This window comes from Cricetulus griseus, chromosome 7 (assembly GCF_003668045.3).
Source record: "Cricetulus griseus strain 17A/GY chromosome 7, alternate assembly CriGri-PICRH-1.0, whole genome shotgun sequence".
NCBI classification, from domain to species: domain Eukaryota; kingdom Metazoa; phylum Chordata; class Mammalia; order Rodentia; family Cricetidae; genus Cricetulus; species Cricetulus griseus.
This window is the reverse complement of record NC_048600.1, coordinates 132,789,828-132,813,779: the sequence shown is the minus strand read 5'-3', so window position 1 is coordinate 132,813,779 and position 23,952 is coordinate 132,789,828. Positions and strand designations below refer to the sequence as shown.

Sequence of the window (23,952 nt, the reverse complement as noted above, 5' to 3'; positions counted from 1 at the left end):
AGCCATGTCTTTGTTGCAGCTGCCTGGCCAACACCAGCTCTATCACAGACAAGGGCACTAGTTCCTGGGGAGCTGATTAGCCTGCCCAATCCAGCTGGGGACAGCCTAAGGAGAGGCAGGCTAAGAAAGCTCCAGAACTTCCATCATGAGGTGCTGTCTCCCTCTCTGTGTCTAAACTCAAAATGCTTCGTGGACCTTCATGTCATCCTTGTGCAGGAGCCATGCTAATCTCTGGATGGCTCCAATTTTATTATATATGCTGCCACTGAGGTGAGCACAAGACTGTCACTTTCCTCACACTGTCCTTCTCTTTGGATTCCTTGAGAAGTTGTGCGACCTTTTTTGTTGTTTTGAGACTAGATTCTGCTATGTAATGCTGGTTGGCCTGGCTGGCACTCATTCTGTAGACCTGGCTGCCTCACACTCAGAGATCTGTCGGCCTCTGCCTCCTGAGGGCTGGATTAAAGATGTGCACCACCATCTCCTGGTTATCCTTTTTTATTTTTTGAGACAGGGTTTTACAGTAACCTTGGCTTGGAACTTATTCTGTAAATCAGGCTGGCATAATTTACAGAGATCCACCTGCCTGTGCTTCTTAAGTGCTGGTGGGATTAATGGTGTTAGCCACCATGCTGGCCTGAGCCTTAATCTCAGCCACAGTTATGACAGTTGCTACCCCCGGTCCAAGGGAAGAAGTGCTGTTCGCTCTCGGTGTTGGAGTCTCACAGGCATGCTCTGTTTAATTTGAAGCTGCTTCCGGATATGAAACGCATGTGGCCCCAGCCAAGGAGCTACAAGTCAAGGTGCCCTCCTTTCTTGAGGCACCTCCATTTTAAGTTTCCCGAGTTGTTCCTGGGCAGAGCTGCAGATGGGAGGGCCACACCCCAGTGGAAAGGCCATGCCCTGCTGGAAGGGCCAGGCCCTGGTGGGAGGGCTAGTCCTTAGCCTTGGGGTCAGCCCCTGTAGTCTGTCCCATCAGAGTTGCTAAGGTCCATCATCGCATTGGCTCTCCACAGGGAACAGTTTTGAGGTTCCCCGTCTACATGCCGGCCAACCTGCCGGCCCACATCCTATCCTCATCTTCCTGGGGCCATGGTTGAGGGTCCTCGTCCCTGAGCCTCCTGGTGTCTTGCTGTAGGCCCCATGCTGCAGATGGCAAGGCTCTGACACACGACAGGAAGCAAAGCCCTGGACACTGATGTGACCAGAAAAACCCCAATGTGTAGCAGGCTTTTCTGGACCACCAGCCCCCAAATCATGACATGGAGACTTAATATTAGTTATGAATGCCTGGCCTTAGCTTAGGATCGTTTCTAACTAGCTCTTACAACTTAAATTAACCCATTTCTATTCATCTTTGTGCTCTCACGTGGCTCATGGCTTTTACCTCTCCTGCGTGTCCTGCATCCAGGGCATCTGGCCGGTGACTTCTTCCCCAAGACTTCTCTGTCCCCAGAAGTCCCACCTAACCTCTTCTTGCCCGGCTATTGGCCATTCAGCTCTTTATTAAACCAATCACAGGGACACATCTTTACAAAGTGTAAAGGAATATTCCACAACACCAACTCCTCTCACTATTTCTGCCTCTGGGCGGGCCCTGCTCCAGGCCTGCAGGGCTTTGGGTACCCAGGCAGCAGTGAGGAGTCATGACTCAGCTTCTTGTGAAACTATTCTCACACTCGGTTGCTATGGGGATAGATGGGGCACTCTACAGAGAGACCATGGTTTGTAGTGTCCACTAAGGCAAGAACAAGTTATTGCCTGTGCCATGATGGAAGCCAGGGCACTGGTAAGTTGCATGACATCTTGGAATTGGAAGTGTGAAGATTTTGTTTTTTTTTTTTTTTTTTTTGAGACAGGGTCTCTTGTAGGCCAAACTACCCTCAAACTCTCTATACAGCTGAGCTAGCCTTGAATTTGATTTTCTTGTCTCTACTTCCCAAGTCCTGGGATTACTAGCATGTACTGCCAAGATGTGTTCTCTTCTTTTGTCAATGGGAATGCTGACTCACTGTGCACCTGACAGAGTCCCCTGATGGGGTTCTTTGTGCCCACAAGTCCATCAAGCAAGCCTTGGGCTGGTGGGAAGGTCATGTGCCCTCTTGATTGTCTCCTTTGTCCTTTGCTGGGCATAGTGAGTACCTTCTATGCCACCAATGTCCTTTAGCCTCAGAAACAGAGACAGTTGCCCCATGCTTTTTATCAACACTTTTGTTTGTTTTCCTGTGGAGAAGTACTGTAAGGACTCATTGTCTGCTTGAGGCTGGGCTGCCACACTTTTGGCTAGCAGGCACTTCTCAGGGGCCATGAACTTGGGGTGAGAGAGGGCCAGCATGACCTCTTTTTCAGAGATCCTTTCTACCCCATGCAGGACAGCTGGGTGCACCTGTTTATGGCCAAGGGAGGCGGGCATACCCAGTTAAATTGGACAGCTGGATTTCACAGTTGCTAGACTTAACCAATAAAATACAAATCATTAGGTTAAATTCAAACTTCAGATGAAGAATGAGTCATTTTTAGCATAAGTATATCCCAAATATTTCATGCAACATTTATGCTACAAATATTTGCTCCTTCTCTAAATTCAAATGAAATCCAAAGTCCTGATTCTATTATTTATTTATTTATTTATTTACTGAGACAGGGTTTCTCTGTGTAGCTTTGGAGCCTCCCCTGGCACTCGCTCTGGAGACCAGGCTGGCCTCGAACGCACAGAGATCCGCCTGCCTCTGCCTCCCGAGCGCTGGGATTAAAGGCGTGCGCCACCAACGCCCAGCCAAAGTCCTGAAATGTATTCAGCAATTCGTCAGAGTCTGGTTTCTGCCAGAGTGTGCTGCAGCGACCACGGCCGGCTAGGTTTGTAGTTATCTCTTCAAGGCCATGCCAAGAAACGCTTCTAAGCCTTTCTCCAGGAGAAAGCCCTCATTGGCTGGTCCTGGGTCAGGTGCCCACCCCGAAGCCAATCACCGTGGCTGGGGGAGGCAGACGTGTTGTGATTGGCCTGCCCCGGTCGCGTGGCCGCGGGCACATGGCCGTCTGCAGAAGCAGCCGACAAGACTTGCTCGCCCGCCGCCCGCCCGGAGCCTGTAGGTACTGAGCCGGCTCCGCGCGCCCAGGCCCTGCGGCGGGGCCCTGGCCGCCCATGCGGGGCATCTGCCACCCCTCCAGCTCGCCCCCTGCTGGGGCGTCCCGCCCCAGGCCTGCGGGCACCGAATGGGAGACATTCAGGGCTCTGGGCTGCGCTAGGCCCCAGTGCTCCCCTTAGGGTCAGAGAGGGCGGCCGAGGGCCGGGAGCGGAGGTGTCCTCACCCAGCAGCGTGGCTCTCCTCCCCGCAGCCCGAGCCTGTTTCTCCTAAGTGGAAACAGATTTCCCGACAAGGGGCAACATCATAAACTTCTTTGGAGGCTCCCAAATAAAAATGGCTGTTTTGACTTTCCCTCCAAAGCAAACCAACTGTAAGGAGGGCCTCCAGGCCATCGCGCACTGTGGGGAGGCTGCTCGGGAGCTTAGGCAAGGAGGCTCCAGGTGAGGATGGACGGAAACAGGAGCCTTTGTGCTTGCAGCCGCTCTCTGGCTCTCTGATGGCCCGGGACCTTCTGGCGGTATGGCTATGGCGCAGGCTCAAGTGCAGGACGTTTCTGGCGGACACCAGGGGCTGTGAATCTGCAGCTAACCGACTGATTTGAAGGCAGTGGCCTGGAAGGGTTAGGATATGTATGTATGTATGTATGTATGTATGTATGTATGTATGTATTTTTTTTTTCGAGACAGGGTTTCTCTGTGTAGCTTTGGAGCCTATCCTGGCACTCGCTCTGGAGACCAGGCTGGTCTCGAACTCACAGAGATCCGCCTGCCTCTGCCTCCCGAGTGCTGGGATTAAAGGTGTGCGCCACCAACGCCCGGCTAGGTTAGGCAATTCTTTTTTTCTTCATTTTTATTTTTTATTTAAATTAGAAACAAGCTTGTTTTACATGTCAATCCCAGTTCCCTCTCCCTCCCTTCCTCCCCGGCCCCCCCACGGACCTCCTACCCCATCCTCTTTCTGTGCTCCAGGGAGAGTGAGGTAGGTTAGGCAATTCTTCCTCACATATTTACAATCTGTGCATGTCTGCCATGGGGGCCCCAGTGAACAGACAGGAAAACAGCGCAGAGGAGGTCTGCAGACCATACAGCTGGAACGGCAAAGCTTGGAGTAACCCTGGACACTCACAGTCTGCACCCCACAAACCCTCCTTGGACTTGGCAGCTGCTCTCTGTGCTGCTGGGGTCGCCTGCAGCTCCTCCAGCTTCAGGAAGGCCCTCCCCCAAGCCCTCAGGACTCCATGGGGTTGTATGGGGGAAAGAGGTGTCAGAAATGCCGCAAGTGCCCAGAGAATCCCCCTTAATACTGCCCCAAACCTACAGTGACAGGAGGAGGCAAGACCTACTCGCTGTCTGCAGTCTGCATGGGCTGGGTGCTCTCAGGATTCCTTCAGGTGGGGATGGGGGCCAGAGCCCCTGCAGAGTGGGCGGTGGCGTCTGCAGAAAGCACAGTGGGCTCCCTGGGCAGCGCTCCTCCTACACAGCCCTGTCTACAGCAGGGTGCTTTCCAGCACGCGGACCCACTTCTCTCCCAGGGCCAGGTGCTGAGTCCTACCTAAGCCCTGAGTCACCATAGTCAGCACAGGCTCCTGGTGAAGACCGTGTGGGTTTCCAGAGCTGCCCATGGGGTCACAGCACCCCTCCACCCCTCCACCCCTTCAGGGGTGGGGTATTTGGGTGAATCTGATGGATATTCTCCAGAGGTCAGGTTTGAGGGGCAAAGGAGATGGTATCCTTCTCACTCCTGGAAACCTCTCCTGCTCTGTCAACAGGTCTCCTGTTCTGCAAGCCTCTGCCTCAGCCTGCCCAGCTGTGGGGACCTCCCTGCTCCTGCCAAGTTTTTCCGTGGGGGTCCTCCACACGTGCAGAGCAAGAGGCCCATCTCAGATCTGTCAGGTGGGCACAGCAGGTAGATGGCACCTTAACATTTAGTGTAGCTCTCTGAATAGGAGATGAGTGAACGCAGGGCCCTCATGAGCCCCACACCCCAAGATCACCCTCTGCCACCTGGTCCCTGAGGAGCTGCTGGGGAAGCCGGGGCCACATGTCTTCACAGCAAGTGGAAACCTATTTCCCCCATGTTCAGTTGTCCGACTGAGGCCTTGTTATTTCTCCTTGTCTGAATCCCACCAGGGGGTGTTGAATCTGAACATGGGATATAAAGGTGATTTTCCTACACGGGAGCTGAGTTCTTGGGGGTCCCTGTAGGGACTGTGTTTGTCCTACCCACACGCTGGTTCCAAAAACTGTCTTGTGAAACCCTCACCCTGTCTTATAGCTGGTTGGGGACAAGGCCTGTGAAAATAGGTGAAGACTCTTGGTGACACAGTGAAATCAGACAACAGATGCTACAGATCCTACGTTCTCCATCTCACTCGTTGGTCCTTTGCCTTACCTGTCTCTCCCCAGAGGAGGCTGGAGGGCTGGGTCACGGCCTTGTGGTCCTGTCGGCTACAGTCTGGTGCTGGGGGACAGGGTGAGGCCTGGATATGTCTGCCTACAGGGGTTCATCACCACTCCTGCCATTTTGAGCAGGTGGCCTGTGGATACCCAAGGGTGTGTGCTGTCCAGGAGTGGCTGAGAAAGTGTCAGGCCGGGAGGTGAGGGGATAGCAAAGCGGGGAGACCAAGATCATCTCTGGGGTCCTGGTACAGACTTGGCTGCAGGATAGTAGTGGTTAAGTACAGGGAACTACGTATTCAGCCTCCTTAGTGCACACATGGCCAAGGCAGCCCCTCCTTACCTGTCTCTGGCCTGATGCTTCCTTCAGACAGGATGCTCAGGCAGGGTTGTGACCCCAGGGACTCCAAGCACCCCTCAGAGCTGAGCGCTGGTGAGGCTCCCCAATGCTGGCCTAAGTAGTTTCGATGCCCCACCAGCCCCCAGCAACCTTGCCATGGCTGGGGCCCGGCAATTAAAGCCCCCTGGCCTCCAATTGGGTTGTAGTATTAAAAACGAATTGCGATCGGCCAGGTTGTCATTTCTACCTGATAAAACATCACTTTTATTGATCTCACTCACCCAGTGCCATCATTTATCTTGCTTCAGCATTTCACATAATGGCTCGTTTGTCTTGATCAAAGTGTAGTCTTGCATGTTTAACCCTCGGGGCGCTGTAGCCCCTGTCCTCTCCATGTCCATCCTGCCCTTGGACCAGGCCCTGTTCTGAGGGCAGCAGGTTCTGGAAGATCAGGACCACAGTGTCTGAGGTGAGTTTGGAGGAGGGAGGAGCCAGACTGGGACCCTGCTCTGGCTCGACCATGTCCTACCATGTCTCTTGGAGCTCCTATGGGGCAGTCCCCAAATTGAGGCTCACCCCACTTACATGTTCCTTAGTCTTTCTTCGAGCTGCCCTATTCCAGGGCCTTTGTCTTGGTGCAGAATCTCTCCTGGAGTCTGGACCAGCCCAACACCTTTAACCCTGACTGACCCAAGGCCACCAAGGGAGGTATCTCTCTGTGGATTTTTGGTGTTCTTGGGGGTCATCTGCTTGCTGTCAGATAATTACAAGTCCAATACTGAGAAGGGCTCTTTTTTTGGGTTGTTTCGAGGCAGAGTTTCTCTGTGGCTTTGGAGGCTGTCCTGGAACTAGCTCTGGAGACCAGGATAGTCTTGAACTCAGAGACCCGCCTGCCTCTGCCTCCCGAGTGCTGGGATTAAAGACGTGCGCCACCACAGCCTGGCCTGCTAAGGGTTCTTGTCCTTTAGCCTCTGCCGCCCTCAGCTCCAGCACCCCGCCCCCATCTTCTGGCCACTGTCTTCGCTCTGCTTGCTCTGCGCTCTTTGGAACTCCCTTCTCTAGGAAGCTGCTTGGATCAACTCAGGGACAATCAGAGCTACTTGCTTCGCCTATGTCACTATCCCCATCGGTTCTACAGCCCCATGCAAGTCACAGTACTGTTCTGGCTGGAAATGGCAGGATCGCCCTTGTGGCGCTGTGGAGGAGTTAGTTTGGCCACCTGGCCCCAGCGCAGTTGCTGGCCAGCTGTCCCTAGTCTCTCCTGCCCCACTGTCTGGGGGTCTCGGAGCCAGTGTCTTGGTGGCTGGCTGTTAGCTGCTCCCTGCCATGCGTACTGCTCAGCACTGCTGGCTGCAGTGGAATTGGTTAGATAGAGGAGCCCAAGGCCTGCTGGCGGGATTCTTGCCAGGCTTCAGGGCAGATGTCACTGACGCCCTCCAGGCTCTGGCCCCATCCATTTCCTTGCATCAGAGCCTCCTGAGCAAATCAAAGCAAGTTTTTTATGCTCTCTCCTTCCCCCCTCACTGTGTGTGTGTGTGTGTGTGTGTGTGTGTGTGTGTGTGTGTGTGTGTGTGTTACTGGGATTAAGCCCAAGACCTTGCACATACTAGGCAAACATTCTATCACTGAGTTACATTCCCAGCAAAGCAGGCTCTAGTGGGCACAGGCTGACACTGTCAAAAGTTCTGTCTCAGGGGCTCCAGGAGCCACACCGAGGCCCAGTCCCACTCTGTGCCCAGCAAGAACTCAAGTTCTTGCAGTTGGACTTAAGTCCACAGAGGGTCCCTGTGCAGTGCCCTACACCCCAGACTCCAACCTTCCCTTTGTCTCAGGTCCCATAGGGCAGCTAGGAATGACAGGACACCTGTCCCAAAGATCATGACCTCAGATAATGTCAGGGCTGAGTCTACAGTCCCACACACAGCTGACTAGTCTGCTAGCATCGCGAGCACCGGATTTTATACTCTTTACCTATCAGCTCTTGATGGGACTTGGAATGGGCTGAAGGGAGAACTCAGTGGCAGTCGTTATAGCAGGTGCCTGCCGGACCACACAATCATTTAGACCGTAACCTGCTTCCACAAGAGGAGCATCTCTAACCAAAGGAGTTGAGTGGCAGGCAGGAAGGTGATAGTGGAAAGCAAGCCAGACAGGGCTGGGGTATGTGTGTGCACAGCTAAGCTCTTATATATGGAGGTGGGAAGCTAAGGAGCCAGCCGGGCCACCAGAACCAACCTTGCTGTTGCATATCCGCCCTGCCCTGGGGTGTCATCTCAGGGTACCAGTGGTGAATTACCAGGCAGGGCTGTCTTGCCTGGCCAGTGTTGGGCTTTCTTTGGGTCTGCAGCCTCCTGATTAGGGGGCACATGGTCCTCTCTTCTCCCACTTTGCTTAACGAAGAGAACTGTTTACACACACACACACACACACACACACACACACACACACACACACACACACACACACACACACACTCCCTGACATGAGACAGGGTCTTGCTATGTAACCCTGGCTGGCCTGGAACTTGCTATGAGGACCAAGCTGGCTTCAAACTCAGAGGCCCACCTCCCTCTGCCTCCCAGGCACTGAGACTACAGGTGTATACCGTCACAGCCATCAGGATCATTATTTATTATTCTGAGCAGAGCTGTCTGGAAGAAAAAGGTTTGTTGAGTAAATCCATTCAGACCCTCACCAAGGTAGTGTTTGCAGTGTGGAACAGTGTTTGGGGCCGCCCTTCCCCCCCGCCCTTGTGCTTTGTGGGCTTCTCCGTGGCTATCTGAACTGGTTCAAGCTGGATGGGTAACCAACCCATCATTCACTCATATCCAGCCCTAGGATCAAGAAGGGCCAATGACTTGGGGTGGGGTAGGGTGGTTTCTCTAAGCCTAAGGCCACCTAAATTCATTCTAGCCAGTCTTCCCCCAGCCCAGAGGGAATGACCACATCTCACACACACACACACACACACACACACACACACACACACACACACACACACACACACACACACAGGAGGCAGGCACAGTCACAATCTGGACTACTGAGCACCTGTACAATAGTTCATATATTTATTCTTAAGCAAGTTATCAATAAAAAATTTAATACTAAAATGCCTTTACATAGAGTTTGCTGTTCATAAAACCTTTGTGTTTTTTTTTTTGTTTGTTTTGTACTTAGTGTTTACATTGAAAACAAAAATCCAACCTGCCTCTTAGTTTACACATTTACAAGAATCGTGCTTTCACCACGGTTAGCCACGGTTGGGGAGGAGGGGGTCACGCCATTTGCGTGTGCACACAGAAAGGAAGGAGAGGGGAGAAAGGATAAAGACACAGAGGACAGCTCAGCAGAGGGAGAAAGAAACATCCAGAAGGCGGCCCGCGGAACAGCCTTTCTGCTCACTCCTGTGCCCCTGGGTACTGGGGGTTCTGAGCAGTGACTTCCAACACCAGCCCTGGTGCTTGTTTCTTCACTCACCATCTTCCTGATTCCCTAGCTGTGAGCGGGACCTTGGTGGTCATCGCTTCCGATGACCTCCAGGAATGAAATATTGCACTCGTGTGGAGAACAGAAAGCCTCAGGGTGATGGGACAGCCAGGAATGGGGTACCCTTGGTTATCCTGGGGCCACCAAGAGAGGCCCTTTGAGCAATTAGTGAGAGAAATGAAGTCCCTGGAACTGGGACAGATACTTGGCAGGCCTGAGCAAAGGGAGGGAGGGTTGGATGCCCAATACTCCTTGCCTCCTAGGAAGCCTTGGCTTGGTGGGACGTTTGGGAGCATGTGCGCTACAAGGCATTTTTGAGGACAAAGGCCTTCGGTCCATGGGTATAGCCTATTCTTTCCATCTTGGGAGAAGAAAGGGTCGCTGGACTTTCCTGGTACATGAGGCTAGGATGTGGGTACAAGAGGCCAGAGGGGACCCGTTATATACGCCATGCCATCTGTCCTGATGCGTGGCTACAAAAAAAGGTCCAGAAACTGTCATGGAGTGGGGTGGACAGAGGGACCTCAGGACCAGGGGTTGGGTTAAGAGAAAGGGAACCAGATGGACCTGTTCCCCTTGGGTGAGCAGCACCTGCCTTCCTACTGTTCTTTTTGACTCCAGCACCTGGCCCAGCCCCGTCACCATCTACACTTGAGGTTAGCCAGCGGTGGTGGAGCCCTGGGGAAAGTGGTGGGAAGGGGGGTCTTACTGATGAGGAGGTACTCATGCAGAACTGTGGACCAACCCCAGGTGGGCCCCAAATTCTGGCCCAGAAGGGACCTGGACCAGCTGCACCATTGTGGAAGCCCTGCTGCTCTTGGGAGGAGGCAATTGGTGCCCTGGAGAATAAGGAAGGGGCTGAGAAGTGGCAGGGGTGGAGGGGGTGGGGGGCCAGCTACACCCTGCTTGAGTGAGGCCAGGCTTCTCTCCCTGCAACAAATTGGCTGTGGAAACGGAAACCAGAAATAACTTGGAATATTCAGGAAAGGAAGTCTAAACATCCATTTTTCTTACTGATAACTTCAAAATATTTGTTCGTTTGTTTTGTTTCAAACAGAGGTAAGATATGTATGGCCTGCTGCCATACTCCTGGGCTGCAGAGCAGGGCAGGCCGATCCTGGCTGTTGTCGTCTTGTGGCTGGAACCCCTTTCTTTCCAGGGGACAACCATCACAGCCCCCACCCCAACACTTTTCTGTATGGGATGTACTGGAAGGAAGTAAACCACAGTGTCATTTCCTTCACATAGCTGGCACCCAAAAGACAGGAGGCTATGATTGGGGTCTCATGTGACCATCCCATGGCCTTTGGCCTTGCCCCATTCCAGCAGCCTCTGCAGTCACAGATGCCCCTGTTGGAATTCAACTAGGCTGAGAACAGTGCATTTCCAAAGAAAACCCCAGGACAAAACCCTACACACACACACACACACACACACACACACACACACACACACACACACACCCTCTGCACACGCACTCCCACACATGCACTGTGCACTTACACACACACACACACTCTTGTCGCACACCCACCCTTGTCACGAAGGTGGGGAAAAATCCTTTTCCATTTTTCCCCATAAAACTTCCCCACAGAAATACAATATTTACATAGAGAAATAAATAGACAACACACCTGATTTCTGCTTTCCCTGGTGGGAGACAGTCGGAGGTACTAGGGAAATATGGCTTGGATTCTAATCTCTCGAGAACTGTGGTGCAGCGGCAGAGCAGCCAGTCCCTGTGGGACCAGCCAGCCCTCCCTCTGGAGCAGCTAGGATGGGCCTGGGGCCCAGCCTAGGAGCTCTCTCCAGAGAACTTCGAGGAGAAGCCTGATCCCGCCTTGGGGGATTGCATATTTGCTCAGACCAGTTCCTAGCTTGGCTGCAGCCATGGCTGAGGGTGGGCAGAGATGGAGGCAGCTCAGCACAGGATGGGCACACCGTCAGCCGTCACCAGTCGTCCAGTGGTAGGGTCGTAGGTGCCCGCCAAGTAATAGAGGTCCTGCTGGTCCTGGTAATTGCGGCCCCGCATCATCCGCTCATACTGCTCCCGCCCCACCACCTGGCACTTGTGGGAGATGGTCTGCACGTCGTTCTCATCCTCGTGGCAGGACTGGTACAGTGCATTCTGCCGGGTAAAGGTACAGCGTTGGGATGGTCTCAGCTGACCCCCCCGCCCACACACACCTGGGGGAGATCTTGAGCTTGGGAAGGGTCACCAGGACAAGGCAATGTTGGCTGCTGGTCTCACTGCTGACCCCCCATTCACCCAAAGGCCCTGCGTAGGGGCTGGGGTGCCACTGGGCCTGCCCACAGCTCACCTTCCCGTCACTCTGCCGCTTCCCCAGCTTGGTCTCCTCAGGGTGGTAGAACCATTTGACCTTCACCACCATGTTGCTGCCCCAGGACTCCCACAAGCTCTCGATGCGGCCGATATAGGGCAGGTTGGGTCGTCCGGCCGACAGGAAGACTGCACAGTCCCCAATGCGCAGTGTCTCCTTGCCTCTGACGATGGCCTTGTAGAACAGTTTCCTGGCCTTCCCCTTCATGCCTCGTCTCTGCAGGGCAGACCGGCAGATACACAGTGGTGAGGAGGGGCCCAGGGAGCTCACGGAAAGGTGGTGGCTAGGGAAACTGACAGCACACTGAAGGGACAGGTGGTGTGTTTTCAAGGGCAGAGAATGGCCACACGATGGACAGAGGACCACAGCCATAGATTCCTGAGGTGGGATACACTTGGACTCCCTGTGTATTGGTCATGACAGAAAGACTGTAATAGATTCCAAAGGCACATGGTAGACACACATGAGATGTTCATTGCAGTTTGGTTTACAAGGGAGAAAAAAAACCACCACCACAAACAGCCGAGCAAGTTGGGTACACTGTGTCTTTAATCCCAGCACTCAGGAGGTGGAAGCAGGTGATCTCTCTGAATTCCAGGCCAGCCTGGTCTACATGTAAGTTCCAGACTAGCTAGGGCTACACAGCAAGACTCTGCTACAAACAATAAAACAACACAAACAGAAAGCCTATACATAAGCACAGGCTCACTACAGATAGATACCGGTAAAGAAAGCCACCTGTGTGTCTGTGCAGTAGCTTTGTAGCCTCCCTAAGCTCGCTGGCTAAGCAGCAAGAAAGGCTTCTCAGCCAACACTGCCAAGTGGCGCAGCGCACGGAGAGCCAGCACATCACATTCTCCCGGTGTGTGGGTCATGTGTGTGATCACACGGGCAAGACGATGGCTCTATATGCAAATCATAGCTGGTCACTGGCCTCATTAGATTACTGGTGGGTTTCTGTTGGTGCCTGGGGGTTTCCAAATGGTTTGGATTTTTAAAAAATGTGTGAATGTGTATCCCCCTGTAACTGGAGTTACAGGCAGTTATGAGCTGCCCTATATGGGTACTGGGAACAGAACCAGGTCCTCTACAAGGGCACCTGTGCTCTCAGCCACTGAGCCAGCTCTGGACCCTGAGTCGTTTATTTGAAAGTGAAGAATACCCACAGAAGAGGTGTTTGGGGTCTGAGGGAGCAAGAACAAGCCCACTTCTCTGTCGACACTATGCTCTCTGCATCAGGGAGACAGGCCACCTACCTGTGTGGGGTTCCCCGACCACTTCCAGAGCTGCCGGGCAGGCAGGAAGGCTGAGATCTTTGGCCGGTTTTCCACGGAGGGCAGCCGTTGCCTCCGAGAAAGCTCTTTGGCTTTGGAGAAGCTTAGGGCCTCCTTGCGCTTGAACTTGGATTTGCCACCACTGGGGCCAGGACCTGCACCTGCACCTGCACCTGCCACTCCAGCCCTGGACAGGAAGCAGCGCTGGGCATGGGTGTGGGGGCTGCTACCCTTGGAGCGCAGGGCTTCAGGTGGGGCCAGGAGGGCGGGAACAGGGCGGGTTAGACAGGTTTGCAGCAGCAGGGCAGGGTCCTCATCATCAGAGCTGTAAGAGGAGTCCTCATTATCCGAGGAGCAGAGGCTGGAGGTGGACATGGACCCTGAGGAGGACGACGTGGATGATCCCGAGGAGGACGACGACATGGAGAGACGGGTGAGGAAGCGAGAGGGCACCCCAGTGGCCAGCCCGGGCCCATCTTCATCCTCATCTGAGCAGGAGCTGGGGCAGTCACTATCACAGGGCAGGGGGTACTTGCGGAGGGCCAGTCCCATGGGTAGTGGATGTACAGGTGTCCGCCCCTTCTTGTCCTTGCCCATGAGGGCTGGGTGTGCATAACTGGGGCTCGCTAGAGGCCTCCCCAGCTTGGGTCCAAAGTCCTTGTCGCCCATGAGCAAAGCCTTGCAGTTTTTGTTCTTGGGAGAGGTCACACCCTCATGGTCCAGCTTAACCAGGAACTCGCCACCTGGCCGCCGCCTGCTGGCCTTTTCTGCTTCAGCCCGCTCAACTTTCTTGGCCCGAAGCAGCTTGTGGGCTCCCCCTGGCAGGCCTGCCCCAGCCCCTCCAACAAAGGGTGTGTAGGAACTGGCCAGGCTGCTGAAGGAGTCGGCACGGAAGCTGTTACCAAACACAGGGGCAGCCATGCTATGCATGGGAAAAAGGGTCTCCCGGGCCCGCAGCTTCTTGGTGCTTCCGTTGAGCTGGAAAAGGTTCTGTAGCATCCCTGGCCCTTTGCCACCTGCTGCCGCCGCCGCCGCTTTCCGCTTGGTCTGGGCCACGGCTGACCAGCTCAGCAGGGGACTGCCCCTGCGGCCTAGGAAGTGGTCTGAGGCCCCCATAGGGGACTTGGCACCTGAGGTTAGGAGGTCGACTTTGCCTGGAGGGGAAGCCAGGTAGAGTCAGCTGTACCTGCTGGATCCACCCAGCTGTCTCCACTCACCCCTCCCTGACCCCCCCACCGGGCCCCATGTGCCTCCCACTGACCACACCCCCAGGGACTCTCCATTCCCAGTTCTCAACAGCTCTGCAAATACCAGCTTTGTCTTTGCTGATGGATTTCTTCCCTGGGGTCTTAGAAGGTTCAGGACCATCCTGCACTTTAGGGGACAGGCTGGGAGAAGGAGCCTCACTGGGTTGGGGGGCCTCACTGGATGTTTTTTTGGTCCTCCGGCAGCTGCTGGACACCAGCAGGGCTGGAGAGGGCTCTGTACCTGTGGAGTGGACAGAGGGGCTCATCACAGGCCTGTTGGTGGGTGACTGCCACCCTTTGTGGAACACTGGGAACATTTGCAACATTAGTGAGGGGGTTGAAGGGGCTTCGGGGAGTTACAGCAGGGGGGGAGAGCCCCACCCTTAGGTAGATGCTCACACTGGATCTTGAAGTCTGGAGGCAGCAACCTGATGTTAGAGACGGCGATGTGCCCTGTGTCTCCGTCATCAAACTCTACCACCACGGAGTCCAGATCCTCTTCTTCATCACTGGAAGCACCTGCAAGGGGACGCGACCTGAGCATGTGGCCAGCCTGCACTGCCAGAAGGCAGGGGAGGGCAGGAGGACAACAGAGTTGCTGAGCCAGGACAAACCAGGATAAACCAGCACCACCACCCCTGCCCTGGCCACCTGGAACTTCAGCCACTCGTCTCACACACAGGCACACAGCCTCCTGACACACACAAGGGGGCAAAGACATCTCTCCGCAGGGGTGTCCAGTGGACTCCCGCCCATTCACCTTTAGACCATGAGTCTTTTTTTTTTTTTTTTTTTTCCGAGACAGGGTTTCCCTGTGGCTTTGGAGGCTGTCCTGGAACTAGCTCTTGTAGACCAGGCTGGTCTTGAACTCACAGAGATCCGCCTGCCTCTGCCTCCCGAGTGCTGGGATCAAACGCGTGCGCCATCACTGCCTGGCTAGACCATGAGTCTTCTTGCCCCGAGGGACCTACACGCCGTTTTGCCCAGGTATGCTGGGATGTACACATGATCGATTTGGTGACCCAGGTACTTCCAGGGATTCTGGGCCTGCTTTGGTTATCTGGATGTAAGAGTCTTCTCCCATCCCTCACCCTCTCACTTTCTCATGGCTACTGGTGAGTTGACCTTACTGTCTACTTAGAGCAGACCCAAGCCTGCCTTGCTGCAACCCCCAGGGGAAGCTGGACTATGGATAGGAGGGGTTCCTCTCTGGAGCTCTAAAGATCACAGAGGGGCATTGGCCCTGGTCCTGGCCTCCGGTGTGCTTACCTCGAACCACGTTGCCTGGATACAGGCACCGAGACTTCTGACTCCAGTAGGCGCAGACCCGGGTACCAGGTGGAAGGTACCGACTGGACTGTGGCCGGACATCAAGAACCTGAAGGAAGCAGCAGCCTATGAACGGCAGCGTCTGGCCAGAGGGCTCACTGTAGGGCCAGGCCAAGGTCCTCCTGGTGGTGGGGAAAGCCACCAGCCTCGTTTCTCAAAGCCTGGGCATCCTTACCGCCTCCTGCAGCAGCTGCTCCAGGGAATAGATCCGCGGCCGGTTGCCTCTCTCACCCTCAATGACGATGCTGTAACTGAGGGCATTGTAGGGGCACGTGAGGCTCCTGCAGGGGTCGCGCTTTCAAACAGGTCATACCCAGCATGCATTCCTCCCACCCAGGTCTGGGCCTCACATATCGGGGGGCTGCAGAGTCCGGACGCTGCCCGCATACAGCAGACTGTCCTCCTTGGGGATCAGCACAGGCAGGCCGTCCTGCAGGTCCTCCTTGTGAATGGTGCAGGACCGTGCTGTAGGGGAAGATATCAGTGCTGGACCTGGGCCCACCCACCATCCCCTCCCCAGGCAGCTGGCACCTCTTCAGCCTGCTTACCCAGGGCGGCACTCTGCTCTGCACTCAGCTGGACACTGGCCTCTTCTTCTTCCTCTTCCTCATCTGAGAAGCTGCTGTCATCATCGAACTCGAAGTCATCCTCCACAGCAAAGCTCTCCAGCAGCCGGCTCACAGCTCGGCCCTGGCCCTAGGTGGGCCACAGGGATCAGGAGAGGAGGCCAGGAGGGGCTGGGCCCCCACTGGGCTCCCGGCCTGGGAGGGCTGCTACCTGCTTGCTCACGGTCTCTCTCTTCACCTTCGTCAGCTTCCTGCTCTTTCCCAGGACGGCCTTGGCATTGCGGGCTGACAGGGCGATGGACAAGGCCCCATTTTTCCGCTGCTCAAGACAGGTGGACAGAGGGCAGCCATGAGGATTGGAATGACTTCTCTAGCTAGCACAGGCTGTGACTCAGGGTCCAGGGTTGAGTGGGGAAGGCAGGAGGCTGCATTCTGCCCTCCTTTGGATGCCCAATGACCTTGCTGGCTTACCCTCAGAACTGGCTGCAACATGGCGCTCTTGCGTGTGGCTCTCTTGAGGCGCTCACTGGCAAGTTTGCTGCCCTCCTCTCGGCAAGCAAAGGTCCGAGTGGGGCTGAAAAGGGCATCCCTGTTGGTGGCAGCTCCAGGCTCTGCACAAAGGCCACTTTTTGCCTTGCCCTTGGCTTTCTTCTTGCCTGGTGCACCTGGGGGCCGCCGTCCTGGTGCCCGCTCCAGCTTGGGGCCCACCTTGCTTTTCACTGTCCGTCTCTTGATCTTAACCTCACCCTCAGGGCTGGACAGGCGGCAGGCCCCTGTGGGAGGGAGGGAGTGAGGGAAGTAGTCACTGTGGGAGGGAGGGAAGTGAGGGAAGTATATAGACCCCTGTCCCCAGGCTGCTCCAGTTCCTTGGTTACCTAGCAAACCCTGCCTCTCCTTTTTCTTCTTGGCCTTTTGATTGGCTTCCATCTTGACCACGGAGGAAGGGGAAGGCCCCAGCACCGCCATACCGGCCCCTGGGTGCAGCACCAACCCAGGTTCCCTGGAAGCTGCCTCTGTTCCCAGGAGTGCCTGGCAGTCCTCACTGTCATAGCCGCTGCCTGAGGGACAGCAGAGAGGACTTGGTGACTGGGTGGACCTAGGGAGTATGGCCAATGGAGACACCATCATCCTCTGGGCTGCTCGGGGGTGGGGCAGGAACCTGGGGTACTGACCCCACCCTGAGAGTGTTAGGCAGGGGAAGGGAACGGGATTTTCTTTCTTGCAGCCCCACCTTGCAGAACTAGCTCCTCTCTTGGGAGTCCCTCCCTTTCTGTATCCGCTGGCCCAGCTGGCCCCTGGCTTCCTGCCCCCAAAGCAGTAACTTCCCTTTGTCCCCTCCCAGACTCCGACCCCAGAGGAGCTGGGAGGGAGGAAGCATCTATTTTTCCAGACTGTTTCTGGACTTGTCTGCTGGGGAAGGAAGAGATACCCCACCAACTCGCCGGATGCTGAGGGCAGAGGTGGGGGAGGCTATTTTTAACGTGTTTCCAGGGTGTGTCCAGGGCTTCTTGTTGTCCTGGACAGCGAACTACTAAGCCCTGGCCTGGAGACAAAGGCTCCTTCCCCAGCCTTTCTCAACAAGAGCTTGTGCCTGGACCCGTGCAATTCACAAACTTTACTTGGTTCCTGTGGTAGACATGACCTCTGTGCACCCCCCTCCTTCAGCCCCCAGGTGACCACGGCCCAGGCTTCAGTCACTCACATCACCAACTTGCCTGCCTCACGTGGCACAGCCACTGCTGGCTGGGCTGGGAACTTGGGCATTCCCCTGCCACCATCCCCATCGGGGTGTGGGTGCTGTGTTGCCCCTGACACCTTGACACTCCTGGCTCTAGAGAGCTTCTTCCGGATGCGCCCACCTGGGGCAGCCTCTTTGCGCTGGAAGGCACCGAGGCCAGTGGGCAGCCCCTTGCTCTTGACTCTTGGCTTCAGCTGGGCCACCTTGTGGGCCACTGAGGATGACAACTCGGCCTGGCCACCACTCTTCTTGCACCGCACCTTTTCCTGTGAACAGGAGGCAAAAGGAGCACACTCAGGCGTTGCCTGGGTCACAGCCCCTGGCCTGTGGGCTTCCTCTGTTATTGTGGGGCCCAGGAAAGAGCCTCCCTGGGGACTTGCCTTGAAAAGGGCCCTGAGGACATCTGGCCTGGGACACAGGGCTGCCTACCAGGGCAAACACCATGCCATCTACCTAGGCCCCCACTTTGGATGGTAGAACAGGGGAGTCCTGTATGTCATGGGTACATGCTGTTTGCTTTTTGTGAAAAGGAAAGATAGAAGGGTTCCTTAGGCAGAATGACCAGCCAGCATCCTGCCCATGCCTAGGGCACTTAGGAGACAGAGATGGGAGGATGGCTTTAAGTTTGAGAACAGCCTGATCTACAGAGCAAGTTCTAGACTCTGGTCAAGGGATACTGAGACTAAAATCACCATCACCACCACCAAACCACGCCAAAAACAAGCAAGCAGAAGTAAAAACAACCTGACAGAAGTAAAATGAGTCTTCTGATGTTGCAGGCGACAGATTGGGTAACAACAGGCCTAAGGCCTTGGAGAGTGAGAGACGCAGAGAGACCCAGGATGCCACTGGGTGCTACAGCCATGGTGTTTAGAGTCAGGCACTCGGCTGTGGATTTCCATCCTCGGTACACGCATACATTTTACTTCTACTGGGGTCTGGGGAGGGGGTGGCTCAGGGAACCAGTGACAAGCAACCCAGGGAAAGCTGTTGACCCCTGGTTATTACACAGGCACATCTGTGGCCTCACTTCCTTTAATCAACGTGTCAGAAGCTCACCAAACCCTGGTTGATTTGCCTGGGTTCAATGCCTTATTCCCAACATCTCATGTATAGTGCCCACCTGGGGTGAGGGTGAAGGCCCGGAGACTCACCGAAGAGGCCGTCTGCAGGCCCGTGTAGGCACTCTTTTCCAGTTTGCTTCGCTTCCTTGTGGGCTCGTCACCTCGTAGCTCGGCACACAGCAGACTTAGGCTAGCACGTACAGCCCTGTGGGGGAAAGGCAGCGAAGGGTCACGGTGAGCACAGCAGCAGGGCCTGGGCATCAGCCCCCTTCACACAGCCCCTGTGATGCAATCTGAGGGGCAGCCCATTCTCCCGTCTCACCTGCTGAAAGCAGGCACTGGGGGTGTCCAGCCAGTACTGAACCCCCGGTCAGCCCCTTCTACTTGTCCACTACCATATCCTGGTGGTCCTTGGGGCAAGGCTGTGCTAGAAACAGGGTATCTTTCCCTTCCCTGCTCATCCTTACTCCCTGCTGGGTTGGGTTACCCTTGGGGTGTCCAATCATAAGCCAGTGACCCAGGGCCCAGGGATTTGGGGACCGGTGAACACACTGGGTCCCTGCAGAGTGAATTCAAATTGGTCTTAATAATAAAAACCCAGAGTCAGATATTGGGGTAAATGCTAAAAGGTCAAGAGAAGCAAAGAAGTCAGGCACTAGAGACCCTCAGACCCAAGGGGGCAAACCTGTCTTTATGACTCCTCAGACTGAATGCTGTCTCTAAGGAAACCTCAGACTGAATACCGTATCACTCCTGTCTCCACCTCCCTAGTCCTGGGATTAAAGGTGTGAGCCACCCACTGCCTGGCTCTGTTTCTCTTTTAGACTGGATCAATCTCCTGTAGCCCAGGGTGGCTTTGACTCACAGAGATCTGCCTGCCTCTGCCTCCCAAGTGCCTCTATGGCTAACTAGTGGCTAGCTCTGCACTCTGATCTTCAGACAAGATTTGTTAGATCACAAACAAAATATCGCCACAGGTCCCTGGGATTTATCCCAGTACTGGTGAGCCAGGGCTGTGCCACCATCCAATCTCCGTGTCTGCGTCTCACTCTCCACCTGGAATATGGGAGATTGATACAGGTTCTTGTCTGTGGAGCTGGGGTAGGGAATCGCTCAAGTCTGGGTTTGGCCCTTGGGATATGGACAAGTGGTGGTATACACCTGTAATCCCCGTGCTCAGGAGGCTGCAGTAAGACGGTTAGAGGCCAGCCAGGAATACCCACCTGGTCAGACCTTGTCTTTGAAAAAAGGTGGGGAAGGGCAAGAAAGGACACAATGGGCTCCATTCCCAACAGGGGCAGGGTAAGGACACTAGGCAGAGAAAGGCAGGCTCAGTGGGTGTGGGGCCCAGGTCCTTGACTTAGGATCCTGTGAAGGAAGTTTGCACCCCAGTGTCCATTTCCTAGATGGGATCAGGGAGCTGGTTCGATTTCCTTGGGGGTGTCAGCCATTACTGAGCTTCCCGTTCAGTCTCTCTTCCTGCTGAAGCTCCTGGTGGGCCCTCCCTGCAAGTCTAGCTTTCATTCCCCCCATGTCCCATGGTGAGCTGTCTGCTCTAGGCTGGTGGTTAGGTCAATATGGTCAAGCAGCTACTGAGGAGACAGCAAGACGGATCCTGCCGGATCCCTCCACACACCCCCTATTCTTATGCCATGGCAGCAGGCTTACGCCTCCCAGACATCCCCATGTGTGTGTGATTTCATTTCCTTCCTAGTGCCCCCTTCCTATGAGGAACCCAACACTGTGTCTCCCTTGGCCGGGCAGAGGGTGGTGTTTGGCTCCCACCTGTCAACCCCTTAGTCCTTCACAGTACAGAGGAGGAGGAAGCAGGCTACTGATGAAAATGAGTGGCAGATGGGGACCGAGGCCCCAGCCCAGCCCTGACCGCGTATGGCCAGACACCACTCTCCACCTTCCTGTCCGGCAAGGAGGCTGGACCTCTGAAGGCAGGGGACGCTAGGCAGGAAGCCCCTGCAGCTCTGGAAGCCTCCTTGACCCCAGCTTCCTGCTGCCTTTCCTGGCCTCTCACTTCCTGCATGGAGGAGGCCTAGCCCAGGGGCCCAAGGCCCGCTACCCCACCGGGTTCTAGAACACAGCTTGAGAGTCCAGACAGGAGCTGGAAGTGGGGAGACCTCCAGGAAACCCAGTCTTTAGAAAGAGGGGCCCCCGGCTGTGGATCCCTCCCAGCCTAAGGCTACTGGCTTTTGTGGATCATAGGAGAACTTGGCTGCAAGGTGGCCATAGGTTAGGCTTACTGTCGGAATTTAGGATAGAGTTGAGTATGGGCAATGTGGCCAGAGTTGGCCAGGGTCAGAGAGGACAAGGTTTGGGGTACAGCACTGCTCTCTAGCAGGTTCCCCAGTGCCCTCCACTGAACCTCAATCTCCAGTGGCCCTATCCTGTCCATCAGTCCCAGGGCTGCAGACTGGTTCTCAAAGGACCCTTGAGGTCCCTGCTGGGTGACACCTGGGTAGGGCAACGGGACATCTCAGTGAGGCCCCCGGCCATATGGTGAATCCTCTCCACTGCCTGCAGCCCACGCAGACTCCCCCGCCCCATAACCTTCTCTGCATTTGCTAATGTTTTGTGACATAAAGCCCTGAGATTAATTTTTTGCCTCTGTCTTAATTGAAGGAACCATTTAGTGCCGATTTAACTATTATTACCAAATCATCAGGATTGATGCAGTGCACACGCGTGCGCGCCAATCGTGTTTGGAGGAGCTCGGAGGATTTATGCAAATGGGCCTGCCGGGAGAGGCAATTTGTAGCCGAGAAGGACAATTATACCCGGCCCGGGAGTGCGCCAACGACTGCGCCGGGCGGGTAATGGATAATAACATCGCGCGGCAGCCGTGAGCAGCAGCGCAGCGTGACCAACGACTTTATACAGTGCAGATAAAGAGCCTTTTACGCAACGCCGCCTAGCATGCAAGGGGCCAGGGCTGGCTGGTGGCTCTGGTGGGGGTGATGCCACAGCCTTAGCCACAGCCAGGTCCCCAAAGTTGGTGCAGCCAAGCCCAGGCTGTGGCTTCCCAGAAGGGGGCGCTGATGCTGATGGCCATGCTGGGAAGACGATGGCCGTGCTGGATGGTGCCAGTCCCCAGCAGGGCACTGTCTGTTGGACACTCGTCACTAAGCCTTCAGACACTGTGTGCAGGGAGCCAGCAGTTCCTAAAGCCAGAGAGGAACTGTATCCCTCCACGATGCCCAGGCCTGTCCCCTATACTCCAGACTCACTTGGCTTTCTTGCCATCACTCCTGGTAAGCTGGCCCCCAGGACGCAGGGTAGGCAGTGAGCTTGAATGTTTGCGCTTCCTTGGCCTGCCAGGTCCCCTACGTGCAGGGCTCCGTGAGCTCTCTTCTCTCCTGGGGGGCCACAGAGGGCGTGTTAGAGACTTGGAAACACCCCACCCCCAGGCCTATTGGAGGGCACTGTCCTGCAGAGATATGTTGGGGGCAACAGTGCTCTCCAAGTGTAATGGGTGGCAGGTTGAAGGCAAAGATTAACTAATTCCCTGCTGCCCAGAGTCTGTGTAAGTGGCACTCTCTCTGGGCCTACTCTGGGCTCTAACTGCCTTGGACACATTGGTCAGGAGGCTCCCACTGCCCCTCATGACCTGAGCACATTTCTTCTGCCTCTGGAGTAGGTCCCAGCTCCCCCATAGGTTCCCAGCCCTTTAGCCACCATGGCCCTTGTTCCGCCATCTTGAGGACAGGTCTCTCTGTGCTGCCCTCTGCTGAATGACTGGTTCTTCCACCCAGACTTTGCCCCTGTGCTTGGCGGCCCAGGTCTCATGGGCACCGTGCAGATCAGTCTCCAGGCTGCTCCTGCACAGCCTCTGCCCACAAGGTGGCAAACAAGGCCAGGAACTGCGCTGCAGGGCTTCCTCATATGCTGGGCTAGTCGGGATCAAGGGGCCGCCGCGCCTGACTGTCTTACTCATGGTCATGCCTGCGCTGCAGGCGCGCCAGCTCCCGCTGCTTATCCTTGTAGCGCCTCTGCAGCTCTGCCAACTGCATGCGCATCTCCACTTCCTGTGTATCCAGCCGGTCAATGGCAGCCTTCAGGGGACACACCTGTGTGCAAGAGTTCAGGAACCTGAGTGCTGTACCCAGGCCTCAGGGTGCTGTGGGAGGCAGCCCAGGCACGCAGAGGAATTCCCTCCTGTCACGGCACTGGGCAGCGCGCACGCTCAGGGTTACTCTCACTTACAGGCTTGGTTTTAGGGGCCCAGGTGTCCTTCCGCTGCAGGATCTGCATCCGAGGGGTGACCCTGGGGCCTCTGTCTGGGTCAGTAGCTGGGGCCTGCAGTGAAGGGACTGAGCTGTCCAGGCTAGCAGCCTCCACTAGGGACCAGGCTGTGGCCAGTGTGGCAAGGTGCTGCAGGTTGAAGGCCAGCACATCCTCGTCCTCTGCTGCAGGGAGAGAGAGGTACGGGTCACACACTGCCCCTCCAAGAGGTCGTTCATGTTGGCTCCCTCGCCAGCACAGTCCCAGCCTGGAGCTGCCCAAGTTCCTCAGGATCTGAGCACCAAGGGTGGAGTCAAACCACAGGCAATGGCCTGCCCGCCAGGCTACAGCTGGGGAGATCCACCCCAGGCCACAGTGCAGGGCAAGCAGGTTCACGCAGGCCTGGTACAGTGTCTATGGACATGCCTGCGGTGTGCAGCCACTCTCTGGACACTAGGAACTGAGCAGACTGAGGATGGCAAGGCCCCCATCATAAACCAAGCACAAAATCAGGCAGACCTAGGCTTCTCAAGTCCTAGGCCCATGCAATTGAGCTGTGCTCCAGAACCTGATTTACAGTCACAAGCAGCTACCTCTTCAGTCCATCCAGTCCATCCCGCTGTCCATCCCCAGTCCATCCCGCTGTCCATCCCCAGTCCATCCCGCTGTCCATCCCCAGTCCATCCCGCTGTCCATCCACAGTCCATCCCGCTGTCCATCCCCAGTCCATCCCGCTGTCCATCCACAGTCCATCCCGCTGTCCATCCACAGTCCATCCCGCTGTCCATCCCCAGTCCATCCCGCTGTCCATCCACAGTCCATCCCGCTGTCCATCCCCAGTCCATCCC

General features: G+C 55.6%; 1 protein-coding gene and 1 non-coding gene across 7 annotated transcripts in view; both read right to left on the bottom strand.

Moving 5' to 3' along the window:
* Positions 1-171: 171 nt before the first annotated feature.
* Positions 172-278, bottom strand: LOC113831694. Its single transcript, XR_003487158.1, has one exon. It is a non-coding gene; the product is annotated as a U6 spliceosomal RNA (small nuclear RNA).
* Positions 279-6,244: 5,966 nt separating this feature from the next.
* The window catches only part of Bahcc1 (BAH domain and coiled-coil containing 1), a 65,205-nt gene continuing 47,497 nt past the window's right edge, over positions 6,245-23,952 (bottom strand). For 4 of the 6 annotated variants that reach the window (XM_027425426.2, XM_035448243.1, XM_027425428.2 and 1 more), the window contains 17 exons: positions 23,087-23,289; positions 22,814-22,950; positions 22,111-22,239; positions 18,962-19,076; positions 17,785-18,073; positions 16,945-17,127; positions 16,541-16,842; positions 16,281-16,388; positions 16,052-16,199; positions 15,854-15,968; positions 15,679-15,754; positions 15,444-15,552; positions 14,574-14,693; positions 14,239-14,415; positions 12,910-14,081; positions 11,633-11,869; positions 8,871-11,439 (listed from right to left, as the gene is read on the bottom strand). In XM_027425426.2, the coding sequence (XP_027281227.1) occupies positions 11,233-11,439; positions 11,633-11,869; positions 12,910-14,081; positions 14,239-14,415; positions 14,574-14,693; positions 15,444-15,552; positions 15,679-15,754; positions 15,854-15,968; positions 16,052-16,199; positions 16,281-16,388; positions 16,541-16,842; positions 16,945-17,127; positions 17,785-18,073; positions 18,962-19,076; positions 22,111-22,239; positions 22,814-22,950; positions 23,087-23,289 (3,827 nt within the window). In that variant the 3' untranslated portion in view covers positions 8,871-11,232. Of the gene's footprint in view, positions 6,264-8,870; positions 11,440-11,632; positions 11,870-12,909; positions 14,082-14,238; positions 14,416-14,573; positions 14,694-15,443; positions 15,553-15,678; positions 15,755-15,853; positions 15,969-16,051; positions 16,200-16,280; positions 16,389-16,540; positions 16,843-16,944; positions 17,128-17,784; positions 18,074-18,961; positions 19,077-22,110; positions 22,240-22,813; positions 22,951-23,086; positions 23,290-23,952 lie in introns of those variants that run through there. The other 2 variants (XR_004770886.1, XM_027425427.2) reach the window with 2 other exon arrangements.